The 18,618-nt window shown below is 46.6% G+C and overlaps 1 protein-coding gene across 1 annotated transcript; it reads right to left on the reverse strand.

Moving 5' to 3' along the window:
* Positions 1-334: 334 nt before the first annotated feature.
* Positions 335-17,631, reverse strand: GPR179 (G protein-coupled receptor 179). The gene is made up of 11 exons (XM_072646219.1): positions 16,760-17,631; positions 15,171-15,279; positions 10,865-10,952; positions 9,812-10,047; positions 9,062-9,130; positions 8,629-8,738; positions 8,081-8,319; positions 7,693-7,831; positions 7,193-7,298; positions 6,537-6,683; positions 335-5,552 (listed from the first exon to the last, which is right to left on the reverse strand). Exons 1-11 carry the CDS (start codon positions 17,557-17,559, stop codon positions 486-488), a joined length of 7,110 nt encoding a protein of 2,369 aa, XP_072502320.1. The 5' UTR covers positions 17,560-17,631; the 3' UTR covers positions 335-485.
* Positions 17,632-18,618: the final 987 nt, after the last annotated feature.

Consider the following 18,618-nt stretch of genomic DNA (forward strand, 5'->3'; position numbering starts at 1 on the left):
GAAGGGGTAAGTGGGAGACTAAAATTGAGGTGGAAAAGGAGTGGTTTATATAGCTGGAGAATCAAAACCACTGGAGAATTCAGGTCTGGCTTATAGTAATTCCTTTAAAGTCAATTTCTTTGAGGCAATCAGATGGCACAGTGGGTAGAGCCCCAAAGTAAGGAGGACCTGAGTTCAAGTCCAGCCTCAGATATTTAGTAGCTGTGTGACTGTAGGCAAGTCACTTAACTCCAATTGCTTCCTCCCCAAAATGAATAAATAAAATCAGTTTGCTTCTGACCCATTTAGAGGGGGAAGATACCAACTCACAACTCTAGGAACAGAGAGCCCAGGGTTTGAATAGGGTGTTTATTCTTTTTAAAAAACTTATTGATACCTTCTGTCTTTTGACAATCATTTCCCACTTCAGGACACTTATTCTTAAAAAAAAAAAAAAATCTTTGTACTTCATGTAACCCACTTGGCCAATTTGAGGAAGCCTGATCCTAGGGAGAGACAGTTGGTGAGGTGGAGTCACTAATTTGACCCTCAGGAGAAACTGTACCTTGGCCCTCTGATGAGGAGAAAAGCTGTTGATCTTTGACTTCTTGGATACTGGTTTCTGAGGTTGGGCCAGCCTCTGGCTTTCCCTCTAGAACATTTTGGGATCCGCTATCACCTTCGAAAGAACTAACAGTAACCTTGGGAACAGAAACTTTGCTTTCTGGAAAAAAGCCCAGAGGTCTGGGAACTGAAAGGCTAGATGGCTGACCTTTAACCTCTTGGATACTGGTCTTTGAGATTGGGGCAGCCTCAGGCTTTTCCTCTGGAACATTTTGGGGTTCACTTTCAAAAGAACTGACAGTGACCTCAGGGATAGAAATTTTGCTTTCTGGAAGAAGAGGTCTGGGAACTGAAAGGCTAGATTGCTTCTCTTGGACTGATAGGGGGATTTCTGCTTCAGTTTCTTCTGAAGCCTGAGGGGCAGGATTCATAGGCAGGGCTCCTGTCCCTTCCCTGGGATAGATTTCTGCCAGGACACCCTCCTGTTTATTTCCTCCTAGTTCCATGCCTTCCCAAGGGCGTACCTCTGCTGTTATGCTCCCCATACTGCCCTGGCAAGGGACTTTGGTTTTCTCTGGCTGTAGGAAATCACCCCCTGGGTCTGTCCTCTCCCAAGGGCAGACTTCTTGGCTAAGTTTCTCTGTTTCTGAAATGTGTTCTCCAGTCTCTCTGGAGCTCCCTTTTCTACATATTTTTCCCTTCAGTCCTTGAAACTCTACATCTGTACCTTCTGCCCCTTTGCTTTTCTCCCAGGGACAGATCTCTGTTTTCCCAATGGGTTGAGGATCCTCTACTTTGCTTGGACTCATCTTGCCCTCTATACCTTCATATACCTGAGAACCAACTTTGGGTTCAGCAGTGTCATGAGGATCATCCCCCAGGTCTGTGCTCTCCCACAGATAGACTGTCTCTTGCTGGCGGATTAGCTTCCCTTGCTTTTTATGTGTAGTGACAGTCACAGCTTGGGTGTCTGATTTTTTAGAGGGTTTTCTTTTTTCCTCTTGAGATTCTCTGCCATGATCCTGCCTCTCTGTCACTTTCTCAGTTGGTTCTTTACTCACTTCCCAAGAACAGATTTCTGCCACATTGCATCCTGGTACATCAACTTGTGGCTCAGTGGCTTCCCATGGATGCACCTGAATCACCCTACTCCCAACACCACCAAGGTTTTGGGAGCTCACAGTGCCCTGAGTGTCTGCTTGGATGGACAGACCCTCTGAATCCGAATCCTCCCATGGACAGATGGATTCCCTTGCTGCACTGAGTGTGATTCCTTCTCTAGAAGGGTGATGTTGAGTCTCTGCAAATATTCCCTCTTTCTCAAGCATTGCATGATCTTTCTTCAGGTATTCTTCATCTATTTCCTGTCCCAGTCTCCCTTTCTCTGTTGTTTTGTCACTCACTTCCCAGGGACAGATCTCTGCTTTCTTGTTGGAAGCATCCTCTTCCACTTCCCAGGGACATACCTCAGCTACTTTGCTGTCAGATGACTGACAGGTCACTGGGGCCTGAACTGAGTGCATGCTATCATCCCAAGGACAAACAGATTCCTGTTTTGCTACTTGTTTGGATGTTTTACCTCCCAACTCTCCAGAGCTGCCCTTTTCTGTAGTTTTCCCTCTATCCTTGGATTCCCCATCTGTTTCCTTTCCTAGTTCCCTTTTCTGAGTTGCCTCTTCTTTTACCTCCCAGGGACAGATCTCTGCCTTTGCACTGGATAAAGCTGCCTCCACTTCCCATGGACACACATCAGCTGTTCTGCTCCCTGAAGCACTTAATACCTGGAAACCAGCTTTGAGTTGACCAGTGACTTGACTGCCTATTTGTAAGGAGGAGTCCCCTCCATCTGAGTTCTCCCGGGGACAAGTGGCCTCTCTCTCCGGGATTAGCCTCTCTGTCTTTTCCTGAGCAGGAACAGCTGTTTCTTTGAGTCCTGATTTTCTTAACCCTTCTTCTGTATCCCCATGGGAATCCTTAGCTACCTCAATTTCCAAATCAATTTTCTCTCCTCCTACATCTTTTGGCTTCCAGGTCATATCTACAGTGTCAGTAGACGTAGTCTGCACTTCCCATGGACAGACCTCAGCTGCTCTGCTCCCTGTACTCCCTGATACCTGGGACCTGACTGTAGCTTGGCCTGTTTTCTGAGCATCTGTCTTGAGAGAAGCTATCTCCCAGGGGCAGACTACTTCCTGTGTTTCAGTCAGCTCATCTAACTTTTTTGAAGCTATAGTAGTTGATTCTTTGGATTCCCCCTTGTTCTCTAGGCATTCCCCTTTATTCTGTTCCTCTGCCCTTTTCTCTGCTTCACCTTCCCTCATCTCCAAGGGATAGGTGTTCTCTTTGGTAGACCCTGTCTTACTTATACTTGGTTCAAGGGCTTCCCATGGACATATATCTGCTGTCCTATTCCCCATAAAGCCAGGCACTTTAGCAAGTTCTGATTGTGGAGGAAGGGCCTCTGGGGCTTTGCCTTCCCAAGGACAGGCTGCCTCCCTTTGTTGTTTCTCAGCTTCTTTCCAGACAGAATGTCCAGCCTCTCCATAGCTCTCTTTTCCAGAGACTCGTTCCTTTTCTTGTACCAATTCACCTGCTTCCTGGCCTGGTGTCCCTTTTTCAACCGTTTTATTCATCTCCCAGGGACAGATCTCAGCTTTTCTGCTAGACAAATCCTCTTCCATTTCCCATGGACATACTTCAGCTACCTTGTTTCCCACACTCTCTGAGAACTCTGAAGTCACTGGAGTCTGAGTTGGGCTGGCTGAGGGACCCCTAAAATCTGTACTCTCCCATGGACAGAGAGATTCCCATTCACCCAGTTTCTTTTCATCTTTCCGAAGCATTGCTTTCCTAAAGATCTGTTTTTCTTCCAGTGAGTGCCTATACATCTCCTGGGGCAAGTTTTCTTCATGTTTTGTTCCATTACTCACCTCCCAGGGACAAATCTCTGCCTTGGTACTATCTTGTTCATGACCTTCCACCTCAGTCACTTCCCATGGACATACCTCTGCTGCTCTTCTTCCTATGCTGCCCAGTACCTGGTGGCTGTCTGTGAGGCGGCTATTGTGTTGAGTACCTGGTTGGGTTGCAGGGCCTCCTAGGTCTGTGCTTTCCCAAGGACAGACTGCCTCTCGGTCCTGCAGCTGCTGCTCAGGCTTTTTCTGATCAGTGACCATCATTCCTTTGGGTCCTGACTTTTCAGGAGTTCTCTTTTCCTCTTGGGACCTCCGTTCTTGATCTTGTCCAAAAGTTCCTTTACTCATGTGCCAGGGTGAGGCCTCTGCCTTTAGGCTGTCTGGTTTATCAGTTTCTAGCTCAGGGGCCTCCCATGGACATATTTCAGCTGTCCTGCTATCTGTGCCGTTAGGCAGCTGAGGACAAGTTTTAACTGGATTCTCATATCTTCCTCTTAGTTCTCTTTCTCTCCCAGGGGTTATCTCAATTGTCTCACCATCTCTGCTCTTGCTGAAAGGATCCTGTCTAGTCTGCCTTAGAGTGGCAACCTCCTTCCACTTTGCTTTCTCAGACCCATGGGAAGACCCCCTAGGCTTGCCCTCTTGTTCCTTGCTCCCCTCCTGGGAACAGCCAGCCAGCATTCTACTGGTGTGAGTGTTCTGCTGGTTCTGGATCAATTCCTCATCATCACAAGGGGCCAAAGCTGCTTGTTTGCTCACAGGTTTGGGCCGGCCTGCTCTTGCAGTTCTATTGGCTGACCCAGTACCCTCTTCAAAAGCCTTATTCTTCCCTACCCTTTCAAGACTGCCATTTTCTTTCTCCTTGTAGCTGCTCCGGGACTTAGTTAGAGCCTTGATGGCTAGTCCTAGGCTCCGCATGGAACCCTGTTGAATGGGAGTCTTGAGGCTTTGGGATTTGGGAAAGATCCTATGTCTTTCATCATCAGTCTCATTAACATCTCCCTCTGGATGCTCTATTCCAGCCCCGTCACCTTCTGTAACCTCTTGCTTCTCCACTGCCACTGCCACAGAAAGGGCTCTAAACAGCCGGGCTCGGGCTGGGAGACGATTCTCCCCTCTATCTGTCCCAGGAGCAGGCTCCTGGGTTGTATTTTCTGCCCTGACTGGTAGTTCTGCATTTTCCCAGGGACAAATATAGGTCAGTAAGGTGGGGTCTCGAGCTGGGGCTGGCATTGGGGGTAGGGCAGGAGCTGGAGCCAAAGTTGATGTGGGGGATAGTGTCTGTGAATCTCCTAAGCATGCCCCACCTAAAGCCAGGATGGGCGTGGAGATCTGATGCCTAATAGGCGAAGGTGGTGGCCACCTTCCCCCTGTCTCATGAAGCTTCCCAGAGGCATGGGAACTATCAACACTGCTGCTCTTGGCAGGTGATGGAGGAGGTGACAAGGAATCTCCTCGAGTCCGCTCTAGTCGCCTGGCTGATGGCCTTCTCGCTGGGCTCCCTGCCCTTGCTTTTCGTCTTTCCTCCCGCTCGAGTGCCAGCCTATAGCTCTCTTCCAGGTAGGCTTGGCTGGCCAAGAGCAGTGCCTTCTCCCTAGAGCCAGCTACTACACTGAGTGATTTCTGCAGAGAGGGAGGCTGTGCCCGGGGAAGCCTCTCTCCCACTGCCAGGTTGTGGGCACTGGCTGACCTGAAGCCAAGCAGAGAAGGCACTTCCATGGAGTCCCGGCTTCCTCCCCTTGAAGCCTTCTTTGCCAGCTTCCTCCGGAGAAGAGAATCAAGGAGTGGTGGGTCCTGCTCCCTTCGATGGTCATAGGTGCTATGAGATTTGCGCAAAGTTGGTGATGGTCTCTCAGGTGTCTGAACCCCAGAACTGAGGAGACGCCGCCGAGAAGAACGAGGAAAGCTACCCCGACCCAGGGAGCTAGAGTCCCGACGGGCCACAGCCTCAGGGAACTCAGCCAGGCACCTCATAAAAGAGCGGCCCAATCCCCGGCGGGAGCTGCCTTTCTTCTTGGGCAGGTGTGGGTTGTTTACTGCCATCTTCTTGGTTTTATGAACCTCCAGCTGGGCATAGAGCTTCTTTAATTCATCCTGTATAAGCAGGTAGGATAATTTAGTTAAAGATGAAATACAACACACAGGTGTACCCTGTCCCTTTTCTCCTCTCTCTAAATCAGAACTCCATTCAGCACCTGCCTTCATATAAGCGCTTAAATGGCAAAATCCTCCCTCCACTAAGCCAAATTTCTTCCAATTTTTGCTTGAAATTTCTTCTATAAAGCCTTCCCTGGCTAACCGCCACTAACTTCTGATAGCTGTTTGACAGAAGGTCCATCCCAGTTTGAACTCAGCTCATACAATCATCATTCACCGAGCTTGTAACATAGCAGAAGGAGCTCTTGACCCAGGAGTCTGGAAAGATGAGTCCTAGCCCCAGGTTTAGTGGCGATGACTGTGGCCTCAGGCACTTTACTCCTAGATCTCAATTCCTCCCTCTTCAAAAAGAATAATAACTACCTTCTTGGGTAGGTTAGGAGTCAGGGTAATTAATTTCATTGCAGATTGGTAGCCTTTAGCCTTAGGGAATTACCTGAGTTATTGTGAGAATGGCATAATAGATGTGAAAATACTTCGAACAAGATTTAATGGACTCTTATATTGCTATCAAATGGTCCCCATTTTAATGACACCCTAACTTCAATAACAATGACCTGTGTTCTTTGAGCAAAGAACTGGTTTAAACGAACTAGTATAGCAATAGAAAGGATAAGAAGTGAGATCTTGAGAAGAACTTGGCTGTTGGATATAGGAGGGAGTGATGGAGGAATCATCCAGCAGCCAGACTTAACTTCAATGTGAGGCATACGTGGTTGGTACTTTTGCTGGGGGCGTTGGGGTGAAGCCTAGCCACTAATGACTTTGCATTGAGAAGAAATCAGGAGAGTAGGAAGCGCTTGGAGGGATAAGGTATTTGAGTGTAGAGCAACAGGGAAAGGGAACCTGGGTGACTCAGTTGCTTACTATGCCAGTTCTGAATAGCTAACATCAAAGGGAGATAAGGAGAGCTGTACACACCCGAATGTCTCCAGGGTCAAGGCTGCATTCACTCCAGCCAGAAGCAATGCTGCTGTTGAGGCAGGAGCCTGATCTTTGCAGGTCCAGCTCATCCTCATAGACCTCAGCTGCAATCTCCTCCCGGGGAGGGACCCCTGGGGTCAGGAACTATAGTTGATAGAATAGAGAGAAGAAGCTTTCCTTCCCTGTTCTAGTGTCTTCCCTCCTCCCCTATGTTCCCTTTGCCCCATTTTCCTTTGATCTTCAGATGACTCTAGGAAGAATCAAGCTATAGGCTTGAGTTGGGACCTTCTTAAGAGCAGTCTCTCCATTAGGAACAGCCTTGTTTTTTCAGATCCTACCTGAAATATCACCATCACACTTGACCCAAGGGTCTTCAAGACTTCATAACTTTTTTCCCCCAAGTATTAGAAGGACATAGGGGTAGGGATTGTTTTCCCCTTCCATCAGATGCTCCTTGTCTTTATACCACCTTCCTTATTTTATCTTTACCCTGTACTAGGATGGGGCAGGGGCCAGAAGGTGGGTGGGAGCCTAGTGGCTTCAACAGGACAAATATATCAACTCTGAGGTTGGGGTGACTTCATTCTCTCAAATCCCCCAGGGAGAAAAAATAAGAGAATGCGAGGAGGGAGGTAAGCCAGCTGGCACAATACCTTAGGGACAAAGAGCAGAGCCAGAGTCGTTGTGACTGTACCATGGGTGTGGATAAAGAAGAGAAGTAGGGTCCAGTCTGGATGTAAGGAGGGGACCAAGATAAACCTGTGAATGGAGTGAGAACTTGGAGCTATAGAGATAAACAGACTCTATATCTCCCCTCCCCTCCCCTCCCAACCCACCCCCAGTGTTGCATTGTTTTCTTGTCCTCCAACTCTGAAAGCTGGGAAGCAACATATTGGGCATGGGAGTGCCCCATATTTTGCATATCTTACTAGAAACTTTCCTTCAAGACTTAACTTAAGTTCCATGTCTATGAAGCCTTCTAGACTATTCCAGAAGACTGGAATAAATGACCCAGCCCTCCTAATTTGACTTTCCCTTTGAATTACATTTAGTTTGTGCTATTTGATACAGTACTTAATTGTATGTTCTTGTGTTGATCATCATTATTTTACGTATCTCCTCACCTCAAATAGAATTGAGGAAGTATTCTCACCTGGCTGCATGGAAGGCAGCAGAGACCAGAAGCTCATTGTGTAGAGCGATACCCATGTAGCGTGGCTCATGAAAGGCAGAGGGCACTGCCCGAGTGGCATAACAGAGGAAACTGCCCCAACAGAGGAGGAGCATCTCAGCTTGGAGGGAAAAAGAGTCAGAGGCTGGGACACATTTGTCAACAACTGTGATCAAAGTATCTAGTCCCCTTCTACAGAGGTGTGTGTATGGTGGGAGGGGGAAATGGGGAGGGGAGCAACACTGAGGAGGATAAGATGGGGGACATTAAGGAGGAAAAAGGCTGAGATGAGACTGACACTGAGGGAAGAAGGGGAGGTTGAAGGATTTGGAGAGGGGTTCATGCTGGGAACAGGAAGAGAGCATCTCACCCACAACCATGATATAGTCCCAGCGATCATAGTGGCAGAGATAAAAGTGACGGCCAGCAGATGTGTGACCACGAATAACCAGGGGTGCATGCTGGGGCCCCCTTTCCAGAGTGCCCACGGTCCAGGCTGCCAGGAAACACAGAACCAGGAGTAAAAGAAGCCCAAGACGCCTCAGCAGCCGGCTACTGCTCAGGTGAGGCCCCCGCTGGGCTGTTCTGGACAGGAACAGTTGGAGTACTCTGTAGGGGAAGGAGGAGGTAGAGTTAACAGTGATGGGAGAGGTCTGAGGGCAGAGGGGTAGATTATAGGGTAATGGGGAGGGGCTTGAGGACCAAGGGGTGGATTATGTAGTGATAAAGCGTAGTGATGGAGTCAGTAAAACAGGATGATAGTCCTGGGGTCAACATATGAGAAAATGCTCAACAAATGAGAAGTGCAAGAAATGAGTTGGGACCTGGGGTTGTGCTTTCTGATGAGTATAGGCACCGGAAGACTAGGTTGGGGGAGCTGGAGCTGGAGCTGGGGTGGTCTTTGCCCTCTGGCACTACCTGTATAGCTTAAGAGTGATGGTTCCATAGACAGTGACGAAGCCAAGTAGGCGCACCCACCGAAGAACTATGCATCGGAATATGCTTGGCTTAAAGTAGAGGATAAAGACCTGAGGCAGACAGGGTGGAGAGTCAGGATCAGTGACAGCTATTGTTAACCTCTAGTTTGAGGGTTTTTTTCTCTTTGTCCCACTGTTGGCAGTTCCATCCCTTCACAGTTTGCGATAGTCTAAAGGAATCCCCCCCATGATCGTTTTTAGCTGCCTGGAGATGGGGAGATTGTTTAGAACAAGGAACACAGGGAGAAGCAGAATCCTAAGGAGGTGGTAAAGACTGTAGGAAAAGGGAAGGGACATGAATACCTAAGCAGTCAGGGAGAAGTGAGGGAAGAACCTAGGGGGCTAGAGTACCCAGGCCCTGACCATAAACTCACAGGGAAGTAGAGCAACAGAGATCCGAAGAGGATGGTCTCCAGTAATATGACCCCAGATGCTCGGATCGTCTGCAAGCCCCAGAAAAGAAGAAAGTTTCTGTGAGCAGGCATGGCACTGGGTAAGGATGGATTGGGGCTCTCACTTTTACTTCATTCAGTAGTATCCTCCCACCAAAATATCCTCAGCCTACACCCATGGCTCTGCTCCTGTCATTAACTCCAGTGAGGTGATGAGCAGTTTGAGCACTGGCCTAAAGTTAAGGAGACCTGATTTTAAATCCTGCCCCAGACACTTCTAGCTGTGTGACCCTGGGCTGTGTGACTTAACTGATGCCTGCCTCAGTTTCCTTGACTGTATAAAATAGGGATAATAATCACATCTACTTCACAGAGTTGTGAATGAAATATTTGTAAAGCACTTGACATGTAATAGGTGCTTAATGCTTGTACTCTTCCCTTCCCTACCCTCTTACTTCCCAGTCACACTTCTGGTCCATCCTTATTGTCATCAGCAGTCCTCTCCCCATAATTCCATTTTTTCCACCTCTAGACCCAGTCCCACCAAGTCACAGCACTGATAGCTTGGCCTCTAACTCCCTACTCTTCCCAGATTGGACAACACTGATCTCATCTGGACATGGGCTTATTCAAACAGCATGACTCACTGCTAGGGAGACCCAGAGAAAATGTGGCTTGTTGGGAGTATGATGTTGGAAAAGGGGATTTTGATAAGGAAGAACTCAGGCTTGCCTTGCTCCTGCGGCAGTGGTAGGAAATCAGCATGCTGAGAAAGACGGCCAACATGCAGCAGGCTTGGCAAACCAACACAGCTGCTCTGAGCACCTGTGTCTCCTCCACCAAGCACGGCGTGGCATCCACACAGTTGGCACAGCCTTCTGGGCATGGATGGCATCGAAGCAATTGGCTGGAACTGCCTCGGAGAGCCCTGTACTGCCCCATGGGCTCTGCATTGCTCTCACCTTCCCCTGTAAGAAAGGCTCCAAGAATGTGAAGGAGAGGTGCTGGGCATGAGTCCCCCACCTTCAGGGGCACCTCCCCCTACCCACTATCATGGGGCCACCCTATTTCCCCTTCCTTTCGGCAGGCAGTGGTCAATTCAATTCAGTAAATGTTTGTAAAGGGCCTACTATGTGCAAGGCACTGGAATTTTTTTAATTTAATTTTTTAATTTAATAAAATTGTTATAAAAATTTCCATGGAGCTATTTTAGACAACAGAAGTGGAGGAGAGTGCCCTAGATCCCTGCTGATCCGTATGTGATTTGACCTCCAAAGATACACACGTTTTCTTATCCGGCCTTTTTGCCCTTTCCCAACCCCTCCTTTGGTTCCCACAGGAACTTCAGGCTCTTCCCCTTTTTCCTTCACCCAGGATGTGATCCCAGCTTCTACTCCTTTCTCCCCCACAGTGCTTTCTCAGTCAATAAACATTTATTAAATGCCTACACCAGCCAAACTCCAGGTATACAAAAAGAGGTAAAAGACAATCCCTACCCTCAAAGAGCTTAAGTCCAACATGGGAGACAACATGAAAACAAATCTATACAAAGAAAGTCATAGGCAGGATAAATAAGAAATAGTTAACAGAAGGAAGTACTAGAATTGAAGCTTCCAATGAAAAAAAGCAGGGGGAGAAGTGGAGGAGTTTAGTTGGGACTTTTTGGAAGTCAGAATGGTCGTCAGTAGGCAAAACTGAGGAGGGAAAGTGTTCCAAGCATGGTTGAGATTAGGTGGCTCCAACCTGGGAAAAAAAGACACTATTGGCAAGATCTGAGGTACCTACCCATGAGGAGATTTGGTCCATAGAAGCCTGGTCGGCAGCGGCAGAGGTAGAGGCCAAGGATGAAGCCATGACTCTTCAGGGGAACACACTGCAAAGAGAGTAAAACTCTGCATTGGTATGGGAAGTGGAAATTTCCTGGTGGAGTCTTTTTTTCTCTAGATAACTCCCCTTCTCCCTTCCACTGCCTCACCACCACCACCACCACCACCACCACCACACACACACACAGAGGAGTACCATCAAGATCCAACTGCTGTGTAGGGAATCCTTTCTTCCCCAGTCATATTTCCCCTTTCCTCCCCTGTATATCTTCTGTCCCTGCCTGTGACCTGAAGATTAGGAATCAGGGGCAGTCATTTGTCTTCCTTATAAAGGAAGCCTCTCTCTCATTTCAGTGGGTCCCTTTTGTTCTTTCCCCCCAAATCCAACCCCCTTGGCACTCTAGTGCCCTAGGCAGGGACCTAGGGTACTCTCCTCCACTTCCCACTCCCTGGGACCCGCAGGGGTAAATAACTTCCCCTTTCTGGAGCCATATGGCTTCAGTGAAAGACTGCACACCCCATCAGAAGTGATGCCAGGAGAGTGAGAGGTCAAGGCCAGACTTTTATTTTGCCTCCATTCCTCAGTCTGTCCAAGATAAGGAAGGACTAAGATCAAGTCTGATAGATGATCAAAGTTATCCCCAAATCTAAATCTTCATCTCCAACCTCTGTCTAGAGTTTTACTTTCATTTTCCACCTTACAAAAGTCAAGGAATAAATGTTGACTTCTCCTTTCTCAAAATGCTTACCTGTCCCTCTCTCTAACCCTTGCTCATCTTTGACTCTTCCCTCTTTCTTATCTCCTATAATCATTCTGTTGCCAAGTCCTCTGTATTCTATTATCACACTATCATCTCTCTCCTCACTCTGCCCTAATTCAGACTCATCATTTTGTTTTTTCTAAGCAACAGAAATAATCTGCCTGCTTCCTTTCACCAGTTTATCCCCTTCTAATTCAATTCAATTCAGTAAATGCTTGTGAAGGGCCTACTATGTGCAAGGTACTGGAATTTTTTTTTTTAATTTAAATTCAATTTATTATTAAATTGAATTTAAATGGAGGAATTGAAAGGGTAGCTTTGGGAGGCTGGACAGGAATTAGGAGTCCTTGAATGAGGAAATGTTCTCACCCAGCTGCATAGAAGGCATTTAGAATTTTCTGCTAGGGGATAAAACATGTAATCAGATAATAAATATGAGGCCATGTGAAGAGGAAGTAAACACTGACAACCAGGGGATTGGGAAAGGCTTCCCATGGCAACTGGCAAATGAGCCTTGAAGGAAGCTAAGTCTTCTAGGAGGTAGACGGAGAATGGAGTATATTCTAGATATGATGAAACAGCTTGTGTATGGCATTACAATAGGAGAATGCAAGTTCAGAGAACAGTTTAGTAGGACAATTTTTCTTAAGCATAGATTTTATTATTATAATAATATAAAGATGATGATAATAATAGTGTATCATAGTAAATAGAACCTTGAACATGGAATCAGGAAAGCCTGAGTTCAGATCCTGCTGAAGAGTCTTATTAGCCATCTGACCCTAGTCAAGTTACTTATCCTCTCTGTGCCTCAGTTTCCTCCTCTGTAACGTATGGAGTAATACTAGCACCTACCTCCCAAGACTATTATGAAGATCAAATAAAAAAATACGTGTTAAGTGCTTTGTGAACTTTAAGGCACTGTTAGCTACTATCATGTTAGCTAATGATTATTAATCTAGCATCGTCCTACCACTGTATCTTTGTACAGCCTGTTCCTCCATGGCTGCAATGTCTTCCCTCCTTACCTCCAGCTCTTAGAATTTTCAGCTTCCTTCTAGAGTGAGCCCATTTGCCACTTCTTAAGGGGAAGACTTTTTTGATTGCCAGAATTGGTTAATACCCTCTTCTTGCACTTATTATTAGTATATGTTATTACATTATCCTGCATTTATTATTCATTTGCATGTTATGATGTACATGTGTGAAAGTAATATGAAGTAAGGCAGGAAAGGTATACTGGAAGCAATTTTTTAAGGGGCTTTAAATACCAGGTTGAAAAGTTTCTATTTTATCCTAGAGGCAAAAGGGCAAGCCACTGAAGATTTTTGAGAAGGGGAGTGAAGCACTCAGAACTACACTTTAGGAAGATTATTTTGGCAGTTGTGTAGGAGATGGATTAGAGACAGGAAGACTAAAAAGCAGAAAGGAAAAATTAGAAAATTATTATGATAACCCAGATGAAAGGTAATGGGGACCTTCCATGGGATAGGAGGGTGTGTATGCTCATGTGAGTCCAGAAAAGGGGACAAATTTGAGAGCTATAGTGGAAGCAGCATCTATAAGATTTGGGCAGGTAACTAGAGTACAGGAGGAAGAAGAGTCCTGAGCTTGTGAACCTGGGGGACCAGAAGAAATAGAAAAATCAGGAGCATTTTGATTCTTAGATCCCTTACAGACATCCATATGGGGAGTTGACTCCAAATCACTTTTCCAGTTGTAGCTTACATTACTCTCCTTGTTTCTGTCGTAGTCAAACAGAACTGCTCACCATTTCGCCTTCTCATCTTACCTCTATGTTTTCTATGATCTTGTTCATAATGACCTTGTCTGGAATGTACCTTTTCCCTTGCCTTGAAATCACTTCTTTTCCTCAAGGATCGGTTCTGTCAATCTCCTTAATGAAAGCCCCCCTGATTTCCCCAAAAGAAAACAGTCTTTTTCATATCAATATTCTCATTCTGTCTTGACTTCTATTTTTCACTTGCATATTCTGTATTGTCATTATTTGTGTCTTTCCCTCCATTAGATTGGAAACCACTTGAGAGTACATTGCATATAATAGGTATCTTTTAAATTGAAGTTGGTGAAATAATGCAGCAGGATAGAACTGGGAGAGTCTTTGCCCAACTTCTGACATTATCCCAAAAGAGAAATAAATGATAGGAGAGAAAAAGAGAAAAGAAAGGGAAGAAATTGTATTCTCATTGACTCATTGGGTAAAGAAATCGAGATCATAGTAAAAACTGTGTCCTTGTCTTAGCCACTTGCTTTCCATAGAATTTGGCTGTTATCTATTGCTAAGGAGAGTTATCCAGTCGTCTCACACATTGGAGACTACAGATGTCCCCCAAATATGGATGATTCAGAATCAGTCCATCCCCTTTCTTGAAGAAACCACTTGAATCACACACCCTACAGGTGAGTCAGATCATCTTTGTAAAGGAAAGGTAATTCCAAGCATCCCCACCAAATGTATACCCACTCTAGTTAGCACAGAACTCTGTAATGTCTTTGCTTTTCCAGAAAATAAAGTGTGTATGTATTTTGGGGCACTCACTCTTGGGAGGACACACTGTATGTGAGTACACACCCTTATCTCTATTGCATTGTAGAGACATCTCCATTGGAATGAAGACCTTGAGTTGACTTCTGTCCAAGGCAGATGTGAGATTTCCTAGAATCACGGATCATAGATTTTGAACCGGGAGAGAACTTAATCTGAACCCTACATTTTATAGATGAGGAAACTGAGGCCCAAAGAGGTTAAACAATTGGTTTGAGAGTCACAAAGACAGAAAATGGCAAAGCTGGGATTTGAGCCCAGGTCTCCTGACTCAAAATCAATTAATCAACAAGCATTTATTAAGTACCAACTCTGTTCTGGGCACTGTTCTGATTGCAAAGGATATGAAGACAATCCACCCCTTCTTGGAATCAATACTCTTCCTCTATATCATGTTTATTCAGAATAAATATGAGGTAGATCTTTGGAATTCCTGGACTTCCTCTCTGGAGCTGCAGTGGTGATCATCAATCATCACCTCTTCTCAGCTCCACTCCATTACTCATAATGCCTCAGTATTGATGTCTGTAGTTGCCAATCTGTTCTTTTATCCTTTTCTCTGCATCTCTCTCTATAGTCTGTTTTTTGTCCCCCAGCCACCAGGAGTGTCCCTGGTAAGGAACAGACCCTGAAGCATGGAGAGAGAGAGAGAGAGTATGCATCAAACACATGGGCAGCTTTAGGGGAAATATGTGGGGACAGAGCACAAATGGGCTCCCTTGAAATCCTCTCCCCCGTTCCCCACTGGACACTCTGGTCCCATCACTATGGTCTCAGTTCAAACCGTGGGAGCAGAGATTTCAGCTTGTTTCTGCTGCTTCTGGTGGTGTAGGTGATGGGAAAAGGAAATGGGACATGAACTGAAATCCTGGGATAAGGAGTTCCCCCCCCCCCATACACACACATATCCATCCACCCCAACCCCAATCTGTCCATACCTGGGTGCTATTGAGGTCACACTGGTGTGTATTGGAAAACCAGCCAGGGCCAGTGGCACATTGATCAATATCCACACTCTGAAGATCCACATCCATCTGCACCAACCCCCTGAAGCAGAAAGGGTGTGGAATGGGACACCTTCCTCCTGGCCATGCTTCTGAGAGAGAGTCCTTTCCCTAGCAGGGACATAACTCTCCCCAATAAAGCTCTATACCCCCTAACCCTACCCCTCCCTCAGCTTTTCTGCTGCTTTGATGGCTCTCTAAGGTCTCTGATGAGTTTGGAGATGGAAGGAGAATTTTGACTGTGACAGATAGAAATGAGCTGTAAGCTCCTTTTCCCAGGCCATGTCTAGGGAAAAGGAGGAATCTAAGTCTGGTGGAATTGGGCACCACCAATGGGAGGGGCTCAGTCTGGAGAACTGGAATTCTGTCAAGAAAGTATTTACACATTTATTCAAACACACACACACACACACACACACACACACACACACACCATATTACCTTCCACCACTCCCCAAGTCACGAATTGTCACAAAGAAGTGAGCATGAATTAGAGCACCCCCAGGTCCTGCTGAGCTGTTCACACCCCAGCTCTTTGCTGTGGACAAATAGGAGAGGGCTTGGCATAAAGGAGTCGGGTGCCTATTAGGTGGAGAGGCATCCTGCTTGGGGGAGGGGGGGAAGTGGGAGAGCTAACAACCAGAAAGGAAATGAACACCTGAAACAATCTCCCTGCCCTATGCAAGGCTGTGACCATGAAATCTTTGCCTTGCTTATCCAGCTGCTGTTTGAGTGCTTAGATGTTTCAGGCTCTCTGCTTGATTTGTTGAACCTACTTAGGGGTTGTGACAGAGCTGGAGAAGGATGGGGTGGGTCAGTTTTTAAGGGGTATCAAGTGCTCCATTGGTAAAGGTAGAGCAGATCTGATCTGTGCAATAACATTGGGAACCAAAAGGATTTGGAAGCTGAGGCAGCTTCCAGAAAGAATGGGCCTCCTAGAACTTGATTGGCCTTAGGAAGGTCCTCTCTCAGAGTTGTTAGTGGTCAAGAGACAACTTCTGCCCTAACTCCCCATGTGGCTTGGAAGTTAGGGCTGTCATCATTTTCCTCCTTTCCTCTCATCTTCCCTACAATACAAAAGTGCTCACCTGATTGCACACATCTTACACTAAAGACAAGTGGACACACATCTGTATATACACACTTATATACACATAAACATATGGACAACTGCACATACCTGTACATGCCTGCAACCAAACCTGTGCAAACATAGCTATGTTGGTGTACAAATCCAAGCATGAATACATATGCACATAAATATTTGTGGATTGCTATGCAAATACATAGGCCAGCATGAGTAGGTAGACAAGTTACACAGAGACAAAAATGTGTCCTCTAGTCCTATATCTACACCCACATAGATTTCCAAAGTATATCCATGTACACACCATTACGCACACCTATATGTGCATATATACTTTACATATATGTATACATTTTACTTATAGAAATAGCATGCATGTGCATATACATATATGCATGTTATTTATACACAAATGAACAAGTGAAAACATACTCACCTGACCTCAGGACTGAGATCGGGCTTGAGCCCATAGAAGGTGGTTGAAAGCTCAACTAGCCATCCAGGTCGGAGCTGACCCCCTTGACATTCCAGAAAGGGGGGTGAGAGACGAACGTGACTTGTGTCTCCTACGTACCCATCACCCCGTGGCCATTTGGGGCTGTTTAGGCTGCCCAGGTCGTTGCTTAGTACTCGCTTTCTTAGACCCATTGTGACCCCAACACTAGCTGGTTTTGCATCCTGGACTCTGGCCATGGATAAATCCTGCAAGAGAGTCTCCTCCCCTGTCCTGGTGGCTCGAAGTACCAGCTGAGGCAAGGTCGCACCAGGGGCAGGATTGAAAGTCAATGATGCCCGGTATGCCTTTGGGTCACCCTCAGCCACACTTCGTACCAATGCTTGGTACCATTCTATATCCTCTTCCACGCTGGACTCTCGGATGTCATTGGCCTGGAGCAACATGTTAAGGAAATTTGCTGCCTGTGTCAAGGTACCTGCAGCTCCCTGCAGGATTTGGGGGAGTCCCAGGCTGCCCCCGGCTCCTTGTGCCTCATAGCGCCTGCTGCAGTTGGTTCCAGCCAGTTTCTGGGCATCCCCAGAGTAAAGGAAAGCTAAAGCTGCCTCTGCCCCTTCTGGAGGTGTCCGAGTGGGCACAGCTCCTAGTTTGTCTTGGGAAGTCAGGAGGGGCAGAGATCTAGAGTCTCGGGGACCACCCAGGGCCCAGTCACAGAAGAAACACCAGCTCAGTAGTCCCCAAATGCCAGGGGCCATCACCTGTGCTCTGATGCTTACCCTCATGCCAACTGCAATGGATTGCCCAACCTCTGAGAGACTTCAGTATCCAGACCACCTGAGGAGGTGGACAGTTCAGGAAACTCTGGGAAGAGGCTGGCTGCAACCTAGAGAGATTATTGTCTTCATGCGTACTGAAAATATGCCTTTCCCTCTTGCTCTCCCTGTCTCTATCTCTCTCAGGCTCGATCTATCTCAGCTGTTATTCCTTTCTCTTTAACTAACGTCACAGGCTGATTCCTGGACGTAGGCAAAGGGGCCCTGCCTCTTCTCGCTCTCCAAGCAACCCCCCCCCCCAACTCAGATAGACTTAATCCTGACATAACATCATCCCCACCAATTCAGCCTACCCCCCTATCCCAACATCTGCTCCAAATACAGATAGACACAGATGGGATGGAAGGGAAAAGAGATGGAAGGAGAATTGTCTGGAATTCTCTCTCTCTCTCTCTCTTTCTTTTTCTCTCTCTTTCCCTTCTCCCTCCTTCCTTCCTCCTTTCCTCTCTGTCTCCCTCTCTCCCTCCCTCCCTCCCTCCCGCTCTTTTGCTCCATTAGGAGAGATGGGCAAATCCGGGAAGGGGAGCCATAGCAACCGTGGGGGAGCTGGTGCCCCCCCCTTCCCACACCTATGCTCTACTGAGCCTTGTGGCAGGAATTGTATCAGGCTTGATGCACAGCCAGGTTGTGGCCTCAGGCAAGCTACTCTTGCCTCTTCCCTCCTCTAAATTTGGAGATAGATGGGGATGGGGTGGGGTTGGGGAAAGGTTGGAATTACTTCTGGAACCAGGGATCATGGCAATAATAATAACATAGCTAAACAGCATTTTAAGGTTTGTAAAGCTTTTTCTTTATTACAACCCTATAAAGCAGGTACTGAAAATATCTCTGCCCTCATTTGCTGGAAATCATCTGTTGTGTCCAAACAAAATGCACTAATACATTTGTTAGAATGCACAGATCCCTTCATTTTACAGTTGTGGACACTGTGACTTAGAAAGGTCAAATCACTAGCCGAATATCACCCAGCCAGTAAGAAGCATTTGAATCACAATTTAAGCCTTACTC

This window comes from Notamacropus eugenii, chromosome 2 (assembly GCF_028372415.1).
Source record: "Notamacropus eugenii isolate mMacEug1 chromosome 2, mMacEug1.pri_v2, whole genome shotgun sequence".
NCBI classification, from domain to species: Eukaryota; Metazoa; Chordata; class Mammalia; order Diprotodontia; family Macropodidae; genus Notamacropus; species Notamacropus eugenii.

What these genes read in the sequence shown, in the direction of transcription:
- GPR179 (XM_072646219.1), bottom strand. Translation starts at nt 17,559, where the DNA reads ATGAGGGTAAGCATCAGAGCACAGGTGATGGCCCCTGGCATTTGGGGA. An exon ending in GATCTCAGTCCTGAGGTCAG is followed by an intron (nt 15,280 to 16,759) that starts GTGAGTATGTTT and finishes TTTCTGCTTCAG; the next exon opens with GGGGTTGGTGCAGATGGATG. An exon ending in TTGACCCTGGAGACATTCGG is followed by an intron (nt 5,553 to 6,536) that starts GTGTGTACAGCT and finishes CTGCTTATACAG; the next exon opens with GATGAATTAAAGAAGCTCTA.